The sequence below is a fragment of the Notolepis coatsorum genome (assembly GCF_963971535.1).
Source record: "Notolepis coatsorum genome assembly, chromosome: 10".
Classification (NCBI taxonomy): Eukaryota; Metazoa; Chordata; class Actinopteri; order Aulopiformes; family Paralepididae; genus Notolepis; species Notolepis coatsorum.
The window spans coordinates 30,976,760-30,990,958 of record NC_140174.1 but is presented as its reverse complement, the minus strand read 5'-3'; the positions used below and the strand labels follow the sequence as shown (position 1 = coordinate 30,990,958).

Here is a 14,199-nt window from a genome sequence, read left to right as displayed (position 1 = left end):
AGGGCATATGGAATACCTTCCAAAATGGTCAACATCATTGGAAAATTCTATGAACACTTTGAATGCAGTGTCATCCTTGATAACACCTTGACAGAGTCATTTCCCATTAAATCTGGAGTAAGACAAGGCTGCATCCTCTCCCCTATTCTGTTCCTGATTACCATCGACTGGGTTATGCGTCAAACTACATCAGACCGTCCACGTGGAATCCAATGGACCCTGTTCTCCTTTATGGAAGACCTTGACTTTGCAGACGATCTGGCAGTCATGTCATCCACTCGTAGCCACCTCCAGGAGAAGTCTGACCGGCTAAGCAATTATGCAAAGCAAACTGGTCTCTACATCAACCAGAAAAAGACCCAGGTGATGTGCATCAATGCCCCAACAGCACCTCCAATCACCATCGATGGAGAGGCGTTGGAATGTGTAGAAGACTTTACATACCTCGGAAGCCTCATAAGCAGTGAAAGTGGAACGCAAAAAGACATCAAGACGCATCTCAACAAAGCAAGAGGTGCTTTCAGCCAACTTCGCAACATCTGGAAGTCTAAACAATATAGCCTTAAAACCAAACTCAGGCTCTACAACAGCAATGTTAAGTCTGTCCTGCTATATGGCTCTGAGTGCTGGAGAGTAACAAAACAGGATATGAGAAAGGTTGACGTCTTCCACAATAGCTGCTTACGTAGGATCTGCAACATCTTTTGGCCAAATAGAATCTCGAATGAGGAACTTTATAAGAAGACAGGCAGCTTGCATATGTCCCTTGAGATAAGGAGACGGAGGTTAAGATGGCTCGGCCATGTATTGAGGATGCCCAATGAAAGGTTACCCAAAGTTGCCTTGAGATGGACCCCAGTTGGGAAGAGAAAGAGGGGTAGACCAAAGAACACCTGGCGAAGGACAGTGATGATGGAGCTGAAGGAGATGGGTCTTTCCTGGGACGAAGCGCAAGCCAAAGCACGAGACAGGATTCAGTGGCAGTGTATGATTGCGGCCTTATGCCCCAACCGGGACGAAGAGGATAAGTAAGTAAGTAAATGAAGAGTTGATGAAATCAGCTCTTTTTAATATCCTGCCGTTTTCCACCCGGCTCCACAGTAAGAGAGACATCCACCACCACGGTGTTAGCAGAGAGACGTCCAGCACCAGGGTTATAGCAGAGAGACGTCCAGCACCAGGGTTATAGCAGAGAGACGTCCAGCACCAGGGTTATACCAGAGAGACATCCAGCACCAGGGTTATACCAGAGAGACGTCCAGCACCAGGGTTATACCAGAGAGACGTCCAGCACCAGGGTGTTAGCAGAGAGACATCCAGCACCAGGGTTATACCAGGGAGACGTCCAGCACCAGGGTTATACCAGAGAGACGTCCAGCACCAGGGTTATACCAGAGAGACGTCCAGCACCAGGGTGTTAGCAGAGAGACATCCAGCACCAGGGTGTTAGCAGAGAGACATCCACCACCAGGGTGTTAGCAGAGAGACATCCAGCACCAGGGTTATACCAGAGAGACGTCCAGCACCAGGGTTATACCAGAGAGACGTCCAGCACCAGGGTGTTAGCAGAGAGACGTCCAGCACCAGGGTTATACCAGAGAGACGTCCAGCACCAGGGTTATACCAGAGAGACGTCCAGCACCAGGGTTATACCAGAGAGACGTCCAGCACCAGGGTGTTTAGCAGAGACGTCCAGCACCAGGGTTATAGCAGAGAGACGTCCAGCACCAGGGTTATACCAGAGAGACATCCAGCACCAGGGTTATACCAGAGAGACATCCAGCACCAGGGTTATACCAGAGAGATGTCCAGCACCAGGGTTATACCAGAGAGACGTCCAGCACCAGGGTGTTAGCAGAGAGACATCCAGCACCAGGGTGTTAGCAGAGAGACGTCCACCACCAGGGTGTTACCAGGGAGACGTCCACCACCAGGGTTATACCAGGGAGACGTCCAGCACCAGGGTTATAGCAGAGAGACGTCCAGCACCAGGGTTATAGCAGAGAGACGTCCAGCACCAGGGTTATACCAGAGAGACGTCCAGCACCAGGGTTATAGCAGAGAGACGTCCAGCACCAGGGTTATACCAGAGAGACGTCCAGCACCAGGGTTATACCAGGGAGACGTCCAGCACCAGGGTGTTAGCAGAGAGACATCCACCACCAGGGTTATACCAGGGAGACGTCCAGCACCAGGGTGTTAGCAGAGAGACATCCAGCACCAGGGTGTTAGCAGAGAGACATCCAGCACCAGGGTGTTAGCAGAGAGACGTCCACCACCAGGGTTATACCAGAGAGACGTCCAGCACCAGGGTTATACCAGAGAGACGTCCAGCACCAGGGTTATACCAGGGAGACGTCCAGCACCAGGGTGTTAGCAGAGAGACATCCAGCACCAGGGTGTTAGCAGAGAGACATCCAGCACCAGGGTGTTAGCAGAGAGACATCCAGCACAAGGGTGTTAGCAGAGAGACATCCAGCACCAGGGTGTTAGCAGAGAGACATCCAGCACAAGGGTGTTAGCAGAGAGACGTCCACCACCAGGGTTATACCAGAGAGACATCCAGCACCAGGGTTATACCAGGGAGACGTCCAGACACATTTATGATTCATCAGCTTCGCCATGGGTCCTGGTAAGGTAGGCACAATGAACTCTTTCACTTATTAAAAATAATATATATATATATATATAATATATGTTCCTTTATGCACTTGACCACTGTTGTCTCCTTGACTCAACATCATTGTCATAGGCGTAGTTTTATATAGGGACACTAGGGACATGTTCTACCGAAGCCATGGAAACACAGATTGTCCCAACCAAAGAAAATCACAGAGTGAAAACTGTAGTTTTAACGTTAAAATTCACAACATCACAGTCTTGCAAAATGGAGCCACTTTATCTGTTGTGAAAGTGTAGGTCGACAGCTGCTCGGTAAGCTCTCCTATTATCTGCAATATCCAAACAACAACCTTTTTTGATCTGTTTCTTATCTTGCCTGATGTCTCATAAGCACACCAGACTTGTTGTAAACCTCACATCCTAATGTGTCAGTGACCATATAGAGAAGTCATGTCCCCTGCACCCCCCCCCCCCCCCTAAATCTACACCTATGATTACCACTCTCTGACTTTCTTGCCTTTTTTTGATTGTGGTGTGAAATATCCCATTATTGCCACTAGGTGGCAGTGTAGTATCGTTGCATCATCCTCAGGTAACAGCTTGGGCTTGGAGCAACATCAGCGACTTTGAGTGACAGTTTGCATTACAACATATTGCGGCACAAAGAGATTTCCCAGCATCATCGACGTTTCCATAAACCCCACCTTTGGTTTAAACGGCTACTGTATTTGGCACGTGACCAAAACACCATCTGTAAAACACACCGTTCTTTCAATGATTTAGAATGATAACTGGGTCGATGTGACTTTAGTTGCCTGTGTCTGTCTGTCCCTTTAGGCTCAGAAGCCTGTAGTGTTTGACGGTGTTGCTTAGAGTCATTTAGCTGTGAGCAGGGAACCCAAATATAAACAGTGGGGCAATAAAGCTAAGTGCCATTGTCACCCAGCTCTGTAAACTCACACCACTGTGATGAACACACACACACACATGCACACACACACATGCGTACACACACGGCCCTTACGAAAAAGTACTGTATCATGGTGTTTCCCCCCAAAAAAGTATAGCAGTTCCATTTGGTCACTCACTAACATGAAAATGATGGAAATAATGTCGGTATCATGGTTTAAATTGGATTATACCATCGTTTTATTGATTTATTCTTGAATTATAAGAAGAAAAGTGGTACCATGGCCATAGCAGTCAGGATAGGAGAGAGAGAAGGAACACATATGTCTCTTAATGCCCTGAAGAAGACTTGCTTTGTCAAAACGTTGGTAACTAAATAAATGATTCTTGTATCATGGCTACGAGTGTCCCACTTTCCTTCCTCTCAGGCTTTAGCCAGGGCGGTACCATGGCAAATTATTTATACAATAGCAGGTGCCATGGTAAAACTGAAATGTGCATCAAACTATCATGATCGTTTTTGTAAGGTTGTGCACACTGTCCTCAGAGCTGCACCTCTTGTGTCTGTAAGGCTGTGCACACTGTCCTTAGAGCTGCACCTCTTGTGTCTGTAAGGTTGTGCACACTGTCCTCAGAGCTGCACCTCTTGTGTCTGTAAGGCTGTGCACACTGTCCTCAGAGCTGCACCTCTTGTGTCTGTAAGGTTGTGCACACTGTCCTTAGAGCTGCACCTCTTGTGTCTGTAAGGTTGTGCACACTGTCCTCAGAGCTGCACCTCTTGTGTCTGTAAGGCTGTGCACACTGTCCTCAGAGCTGCACCTCTTGTGTCTGTAAGGCTGTGCACACTGTCCTCAGAGCTGCACCTCTTGTGTCTGTAAGGCTGTGCACACTGTCCTTAGAGCTGCACCTCTTGTGTCTGTAAGGTTGTGCACACTGTCCTTAGAGCTGCACCTCTTGTGTCTGTAAGGCTGTGCACACTGTCCTTAGAGCTGCACCTCTTGTGTCTGTAAGGCTGTGCACACTGTCCTTAGAGCTGCACCTCTTGTGTCTGTAAGGCTGTGCACACTGTCCTCAGAGCTGCACCTCTTGTGTCTGTAAGGCTGTGCACACTGTCCTCAGAGCTGCACCTCTTGTGTCTGTAAGGTTGTGCACACTGTCCTCAGAGCTGCACCTCTTGTGTCTGTAAGGCTGTGCACACTGTCCTCAGAGCTGCACCTCTTGTGTCTGTAAGGCTGTGCACACTGTCCTCAGAGCTGCACCTCTTGTGTCTGTAAGGCTGTGCACACTGTCCTCAGAGCTGCACCTCTTGTGTCTGTAAGGCTGTGCACACTGTCCTTAGAGCTGCACCTCTTGTGTCAGTAAGGCTGTGCACACTGTCCTCAGAGCTGCACCTCTTGTGTCTGTAAGGCTGTGCACACTGTCCTCAGAGCTGCACCTCTTGTGTCTGTAAGGCTGTGCACACTGTCCTCAGAGCTGCACCACTTGTGTTTAGAGCTTTTACCATTTATTGTGATTGGTACCTGATTCTGTTGGCTGTTGTATTTCAGTGGAATATTCTGACCTATTAGGGAGTGATGCACTTGTATCAACCAGTCGATGTGCTAATTCTGTGCAGCGTTATGCACTCAAATCAACCAGTCAATGTGCTAATTCTGTGCAGCGTTATGCACTCAAATCAACCAGTCGATGTGCTAATTCTGTGCAGCGTTATGCACTCAAATCAACCGATTTGCTAATTATGTGTAGCCAGTCAACCAGTCAGCTATATGTTGTTGTAAACTGTCTTTGTGAGTTGTAGTTCATGCAAGACAAATTGTAAGAAATAAATTGCCAAACAAGTTCAGCATGAGAATCCAGGTTATTTGTAGCTCGCCTCGAACCCACATAGCGTTCGAGCTACCCACCCACCCAACCCCCTCCAATGTACAGTTTCTTCCCCTTCGAATGTATATATCTTTCTTGTAAGATCTCTTTCTCTTAAACAGTACTGTATATTGTGTATATGTATTGTATGTCACAAATGTCTTGATGAATTGAAAATGGGGGACCCTGATGTAAACAAGACAAAAGTCTTTCTCTGGTCTGCCTCCCCTTAACAATTGTTTGTAGTGAGCCGTACTGTATTGTACCCATTCTGCAATCTGTTAATAAAGTTTTCAATCAATCAATCAATCAATCAATCAATCAATCAATCAATCAATCAATCAATCAATCAATCAATCAATAGCTTGGAGATGACGTGTTTCTGCAGCCATGAGAACCAGTATGGGATGTATGACCACAATCCATATCACAGTGTCATTGTCATAACAGGCTAGATTATTGTTCAGACAACAGTGCCGTTGTTTCAACAAACTTCCTCCACTTCAAAACAATAGTTATTGGACTATAGACAGAGAGATTGGACAGTATAGAGACATAGACAAACAGACAGACTAGACTGGCTGGCTGTCAGACCTGTAGCATTCAAAGTGCTCTGGGTCCAGTCAGTCCCAGACAAATGCAGACACATGGACTAATAGAGTAGAATCAATTTGTGTGATTTATTCTTCTTTGAGGCCTATTACTGTCTACCACAGTAAAAGGGGAAAAGTAACCCCAAACGGCACTCTAGAATCAAATATATGCATGTATTGAATTGAGAATCGATTATGAATAGAATTTTGAACCCAAGAATCAAAATAGAATTGTGAGATTCCCTGAATCTTCCAGCCCTAGCAGGTACAGTATGTTCATGAGCTCAGACCGTCAGAGCTCAGAAGAGAAAGATGTTGCCTCATACTGTACCATCAGATATTCAGGTGCTGCCCATCAATGGTACAGAGGGATGGGGAACCTTCTGTTGACTTCCAAAGATTTCCAAAGATATTTTTCACAACATATTCTAAAATTAAAACTCTTATTTACAGATGAAAGTATTCAACTTCAACAATCCTTTAAATATTTTTCTGTGTATATATATATATATTCTTTTTTGTTTTAATGATATTTCAGAATGTTCTTTCTTAGAATTCCACACGTTTCCGGTGTTAGATCATCTCAGAATGTCCAAATTCTTATCTCGCATGTGAGACCATACAACTGAAACGTTCAAAATGCATTCATTTTTTGCTGGGATTGATAAATGGTAAAATGGTCTGCATTTATATAGCACTTTTATCCAAAGCACTTTACAACTTATGCTTCACATTCACCCCATTCACTCACATATTCACACACCTATAGTAAAAAAACAAAAAAAACAAATTGAATCGCTCATGTCGCCTTCATTTAATTTAAATTGAAATTCAAACCTTAATTTCAACTCGTAAGACGACAAGCTTACAAAACAAGACACAGATTATCAGCAATTTCATACATATAGGTACAACTAATAAGTATAAACAATAAAGAAAATCAAGTCAGTTACAAGTCGACACACAGTGGTCAGAGATCATACTTTTAAAATGCAGCAAGAGAAGGAAGCTTCATAATATATATAATAATAATGCAGGACGGGGGCGGCTGGGTGGCGCAGCGGACATTGCGCTCGTCACCAACGCAAGAGACACCGGGTTCGACTCCGGCTGTCGGCGTTGCCTCCGGCTTGGGCCAGTCGTCATACTAACTCAATTGGCAGAGTTAGGGGGTGGAAGTCGATGGGTGGTAATCTGGACGTCGTGGACAGCGACTCCTACAGGTCGGTTGGGGACGCCTGCACAGCAGAGACAGGAAATGGCAGGGGTAGTGTGAGCCTCCCCTCCCACACATTACACCTCGCCAATGAGAGTTCGCGCTGGCAGGTGAAAAGATGTGACAGGCTGCCTCCTCGTGTATCGGAGGGGACACGTGATGCAAGGCTTCTATCCTCCCTACAACCGGCCTGTGGGGGGCATATGCGAGCAACGTTCAAGACAGGGGAGGGGAGAATTGGCACAGCGGGTAATTGGGAAAAAAGAAAAATAGAAAAAAGAGGAGAAAAAAGTGGATACAAAAAATAATAATGGAGGACCTCTTTAGAGACGTCTTTATTCGACATGCAATGACATGGGACATGCAATTGGCGGCACACACACATGCATTGTCTTTCTCAGGATCGCCGATACGATTGAGCTCTGCGCATCCCGTCATCCTTCCCCCCAAGGGAGGTACCGCGCCCGGGGACCAATCCAAGTGCTCCTGCCCGTCTTCGTCAGGGACGCAACGGCATGTTTTTCCATTGGGTTTCTCCCATCGGGGGGGGGGGCCCTTGTGAGCACGGGGAGAACATGCAAACTCCACACAGAAAGGCATGGGAGATACCCCACCTGGGTACCTGGCATCGCGGAAACCTGGTCCCCAAGCGGGAATCGAACCCTGGACCTTCTTGCTGTGAGGCGACAGTGGTAACCACTACACCACCGTGCCGCCAGAATCAGTTCAGAGTCAGTTGGAGGGCATTCCAGGTGTTGGAAGCATCAAAAGCAGTTTTCCCTTGTTCAGAGCAAACTGGAGGAACCCTAAGAATCATTGGACATTTGAGGAAGAGAGGCGAACGGAAAAGTTGACGAACGAGAGGAGAGGCGATGCAGACATTAAGGAGCCCAGACACATCCAATACATCCTCCTCGGCACGCACACACACACACACACACACACACACACACACACACACACACACACACACACACACACACACACACACACACACACACACACACACACACACACACACACACACACACACACGCACACAAATCAATAACCAAACGGCAAACAGACAGTATTAAGAAATCAAAAGACCAAAGCCAATCTAGACAAAGAGGAAAAGGCCAAAGACCCCATTTGGAGAGAGGGAGAGAGAGAGGGAGGGACTCTAAAATGGATTTTTCTTCTTGATGGGAAGTCTCCAGAGCTTATAAATGATTTTACTTTGGCTGAAGCGGGGGGCGGGGGGCGAGAATATTTGGGTTGGCTTACTTTCCGCAGTAAAGAGTGTGTGTTTGTGTGTATTGGAAGATGATTTTTTTTTTAAAAACGTTAATAGCTCCAGTTCTGTAAATGTCAGACTACCCGCGGAGAGTGTGAATCATCAGTACGAGGAAAGGAGGAGAGGAGAGGAGGAATACGGACGGGCGAGCGGAGGGGTGGTCTTCATGCGGCTGATGTCACACTGTGAACTTATTAAACGGTGGATGAGGTGTCGGGGGGACACCTGTGGTGGCTGCAGGCCAGCGCAGCACGGGGGCCTGTTATTGGCTGGTACACTATCATTCCCACTGAATGGACAACATTCAGTTGTCACTACCATCATGGTAGTGAAATGGATATGAGCAAACATTATAGAAATACAATGATATTATTAGATTAAAATGTATTGTCATCATACAGCACAAGTACAGTACAAAGGAAGTATAGTTTGGCATCCAACCACAGTGCAAATGTAACAGTAAAGTGCAATAATAATATACAATGTACAGGTGATTAAACGTATAGGGTATAAAGACACATATGGTACTGTAGTAAGTCAAACTGGCCAGCAGCATAACTAGTAAGAGTAGGTTAGGCATATGTATATAGATATAGTATCTATAGATATGTAAAAATTATTATTAGATTAGATTCAGATTTATTGTCATTATACGGCACAAGTATATGTTTTAGCATCCAGTACAAATGTAGCAGTAGCATATGCAGGTATGTACAGACAGATGTGTGTATATATATATGCATGATGCTTTTTTTAAACGTCAGCACCGCGCCTACAACGTAGTGAATACCACAACAGTGGGTTGTTCACATGGACTCTTCTAAATACGCTAAACACAACCACCATTTTGAAGACTGCAACAACCTTATCGCTGGAAAGTAGATTTTCTCTACTTACTTTGCACAATTCACTATCACTCTGCATCTCAAAATAGGCTAGCCAGCTAGAGATCTATCTAGGTCGTCCTCGGAGGGTGAGAGGGTGGCATTAACCAACTGCTAGACCTCCATGGTAGACCACCTGGAGGAGTGGACTGAGCAGTGCATATCTCTGGGAAATATAATCACCTGCTGAACGTAAACAGAAAGCCCCGCTAGAGACCGACTGTGCTGGCCCTTAACGCGAGACTAACAGAACCACATCCGTATTGACTAATTTACCGAACCCAAACCGTTGTGATACCTGGGCTGGGAAGTGAATGAATAAACTCTCTCCCGTCCCTCAATACCAACCGCTGAAATGCCCTTGAGCAAGGCACTTAACCCCCAACTGGTCCAGTGGAGTTGCTCAGTGGCCAACAGTGTCAGGCTGTGGTTGTACTGGGCAGCTCCCAGGTGTGAATGGAACTGTGTGAGTGTGAAGCAGGGAGTTGCTGAAAAAGATCATTCATGCTCAGAGAACCTACCCTTATAAATAAAGATACCAATAGGCTACTAAATGTTGGCAGAACATAAGACTGACGGGCAGTGGCTTTGTCTTTGTGGTTCAAGAGAGTGCATTCTGGTCATGGAACTATTCCAACAAGGTAACTGGCTAAAGAGCTAACGATAGCTGCTAGCTACATGACAGGTACTTTACTTTATCTTTTATATTGTGTATCTCCTCTGTTTGGAGTCAGTTGTGTTGTGTCATGTCTGTATGTATGTGTCTGTGGCTGTAGTGTGGGTGTAAGCCCAAGACAAATTTCCCAGCTGATGGGACAATAAAGTGACTCTTGACTTGACTCTCTTGACTTGACAGTAAAACGCTAGCTAAATGCTTGCAGGAGGGATCAGCTGAAACTAAATACCAGAGGGATTTATGAATGGTTGTAATAATAACAGATGCAATGCAGGGATGCTATCGTTGAGTAGCAGCTGCTAACTTAGCGTTAGCTGTCTTGAACATTTGTTTGTTGGGCTGCTAAGCTAACGTTAGCGTTTGCTAGCAAGTCTCACCAGTTAATGTTGGGTCATTGGCAGCTCGGTCTGAATGCACTCTGAACAGCTCCGAGCCGATATTTATTAATAATGCTAAGTTAGCAGCTGCTACTCATAATAGTGTCATAAGAATAGCATCCCTGTTGTAACTGGCTCTCTGTTCTCTCGCTAGCAGGGCTAAAAATAAACAAGCTAGTGTAACCGAGTGGATTTGAACCTGGGAGGACCATAGGATCCACAGGCGGCTGCACTAACCAGCGGAGCTAAAGGGTCAGACCCATTAGCAAGTACTGGTTGACTCCGAACAACTAATCCGTAGTTTACACTATTGTACATTGCACAGCAACCGCCTCACATTATGTGCAGGCAACCAGGATGTTCTATGTTCTTGTCGCTATAAATTATGTATTCAATTAGTAATAAAAACGGCTTAAATTGGAATGTGTCTATAACTTTTATATTGCTATACGCTGGTGGCGCTGGAGGAAAGATCATGGGATAACCAACATCAATAGGGTTAATCCTCTAGAGTCATAAATGTTCGAATGAAAGCTATTCGAGCCCACTATCCTGCAGATAATTTAAAAACATGATCACAAACCTACAGTATGTAACAGTTTCTTTGTTTTTTCTTCTCCTTTCAACTGTTTCTGTCCTAGTCATGCAAATGTGTTTCATCCCTTTTATATGTAATCTGAACTGTTTGTATGTGTAATCTCGACGCCATTGCATGTGCAGCGGTAAAACATCAATGTCCATTTCAATCAATCGATCGATCAATCAGTCTGCCGTGGTGGCAGAGGTGACAGCGACAGCTATCAGGCTAAATCAATGATATCCTGACGCTGTCGTTTGGGGATAAAAGTATTGTAGCCCACTTGAGACACTAAACAACAATACAACAATAAAAGACGATGCACTTTGGGCAGATGAAGCTACTGTGTACGATCGAACAATGTATGATGGAACAAGTTGTACACCAAAGTGCCTACCTCTTCACAACCACAGAAACAAATGTTGTAAATTAATATTAGACTAGAATATTAGACTATATATATATAGAGAAAACCAACCTTCTTACTTTTATATACCTTACTATGCTATTGTACTTATACTACTACCTATCATGCTATTGCTAATATGTCTATACTGCTATGCACTGTGCCATGACGAACAATGCCACTGACCCTCAGCAGTCAGCAGCCAGGGACGTACCCTTCCTGCTGACTTGTTATTCACAATTTACAAGTCGCTTTCGATAAAAGCATCAGCTAAATGACTAAATGGAAATGGAATATCCAAAATATGGTAACCATTTAATAAACTATAATAATGTGTTGTGTGTTTAGAATGGAGAGATCTATAGCCTATATTGCCTTACAACTGAAACCTAAACCCTAAACACTATAATCCAAATAATACTATGAGTAAATAAAGTATACAGTATACACAGGTGCAGTATCCATAAGGTACCCTAACTGGAATGATATACGTCATACGTTGTAGTCCATGCCGTTTAGGTGGGAGTCGGACACACTCTGTGATCAGACATTCCTAGTAGTTCTTGAAATGCACTCTTACCGAGTCAAAGAGACACTAATGCTACTTTGTCTGCAGTGAAGTAAAACCACTCTCTGGAAACCAGCAGCCAGGCTACACGAGTACACTTACAAGTACATGAGTATACCTACAAGGGTTTTCTCCCAGGCCAGGTTCTCCTGCTAATAATGGCAGTGACGGTTGTATTGTGTAGACTGGTGGAGGATTACCTGCATATGACCTCTGTGCTCTATATTATTAGTGTTCCTACTGAGAGACAGACAGACAGACAGACAGACAGACAGACAGACAGACAGACAGACAGACAGACAGACAGACAGACAGACAGACAGACAAACAAAAGGGGAGATAAAATGTGATAGTCACTCTAAATAATGAGTATTTTATTGAATAATGACGACGATCACTAATTTACTTTTAATGCTACGATTGATTGGAACCAGATTCCCACTCAAGTCCTCATTGTCGGAGGACATTTAATACCAGACTAGTATACCAAACTAGTCAGACTACTGCTTGACCTGACTCCTAGAACCCACCTCACCCCTGCACACTTTGCCAACCTAGGATGGCTTAGAGTAGACGACAGAGTACAGCAACTTGCAATGGGCCTGGTCTACAAGATACACTACACGACCAAGGTACCCATGTACATGTCAAAATACTTCCCAAAGGTCAGTGAATACCACGATCACAACACCAGAGGGAGCTCCACAAATCATGTAAAACCCAGATTCGGCTCAAACAAGGGACTAAACACGTTTCGCAATTATGCCACAACAATGTGGAACGCCCTACCCAAAGCTGTAAAGGAATGTAAATCACTACCCACCTTCAAAAACACTCTCAAAGAACACCTACGGGAGACTGCAATTCAAAACTGGCCCCTACAAATGTCCTAACCCAGTTGTACAATAAAGACCAAGCATGGCTTTGTCAGTATTCCAATGTACAGCCCCACCCAACCCCACCCCACCTACCCAACCTCCTCCAATGTACAGTTTCCATGTCAAATGTATGTCAGTATTCCAATGTACAGTGTCCCCCCCCCTACCCAACCCCCCCCCCCCCACCTCCAATGTACAGCCCCACCCCACCTACCCAACCTCCCCCAATGCACAGTTTCTATGTCAAATGTATATACTCTTCTTCTGGATTTTTTTAGTATCACAAACAGTACTGTATTTGAAAATCTGGTATGTCATAAATGTATAGATGTAGCAGTACTGTCTATCTGTATGTCATGTGTGTCATATGATGAATTGAAAATGGGGGACCCTGATGGAAACAAGACGAAAGTCTTTCTCAGGTCTGCATCCTCTTAACAATTATATGTATTGAGCTGTACTGTACTGTACCCATTCTGCAATCTGTTAATAAATCTTTCAATCAATCAATCAAAACCATTATATTAGCAATCGCAGTAGGCCATCAGACATGAATTTACTGTTAGCCAAAGGATTAGATGTTTTCATAGGACGCCAGTAGAATACAATATATTGACAGACGCAGATGCCTAACCGTTTGGTCAATCAGGCCAGCTACTCCAAATAACTACTATCCACAAAGTCTTGGAGTGCCTCTGTGAGAGAATGTAACGACAACCAACAAGAAAATACCCCTTCAAAACTCTATCAACCCTCTACAAGAGCCCTCAGGATCCAGGCTTGTGTTTCTGGTTGTGCTGTAGACACAACAAGCTGACAGTAGCTACAATTATGTCTACTGTAAGTCACTTAACTGGGATCAACCTTAGTGGCAACAATCGCACATAACCCGCTCATTCAGTGTATTTTCTCACATACATCTCATTCAAGTCTTCCCCCCCGAATCCTAATCCCTTGATTACAGCAAAGCAAATCAGTGTGGTCACTTTAAACTGCTTAGCCTATAAGCAACTCGCAGCAAGTGTAAACGCGTACATATACGGTTTAGAACTCAGTCTGGTTTGAAGTCACTTGACAGTAAAACGCCAAGCGAGCAGCCGCCGCTTTGAAGTGCTGTCAGAACCTGAAGGAAAATGATACTCAATTCCCAAAGTTAAAAGGGAAAGCTGGTATCTCCTGTTACCTTGGAGATGGTGTTTTTTCAGTCTCCCAGGCTTGCAGCAGGCCTGCCCCATGTTTGAATGCGGGGAGCCGGCAGGGGCAGGGGCTGGGGCTGGAACAGTGTCCTGGCTAAAGCCGGGTCATGCACCGGGTTTCCTGGCGCCGGCGAGTCCGTCCTCCCGAGGCAGGTCCG

General features: G+C 45.1%; 1 protein-coding gene across 3 annotated transcripts in view; it reads right to left on the bottom strand.

The window, feature by feature from the left end:
• The window catches only part of arhgap22b (Rho GTPase activating protein 22b), a gene marked incomplete at its 5' end in the record, with an annotated part of 74,858 nt that overhangs the window by 19,398 nt on the left and 41,261 nt on the right, over nt 1-14,199 (bottom strand). The window contains one exon of one of the 3 annotated variants that reach the window (XM_084322453.1): nt 14,029-14,159. The exons of the other annotated variants lie outside the window; for them this stretch is intronic. Coding sequence (XP_084178579.1) covers nt 14,029-14,080 — 52 coding nt within the window. Of the gene's footprint in view, nt 1-14,028; nt 14,160-14,199 lie in introns of those variants that run through there. 3 annotated transcript variants of the gene reach the window in all.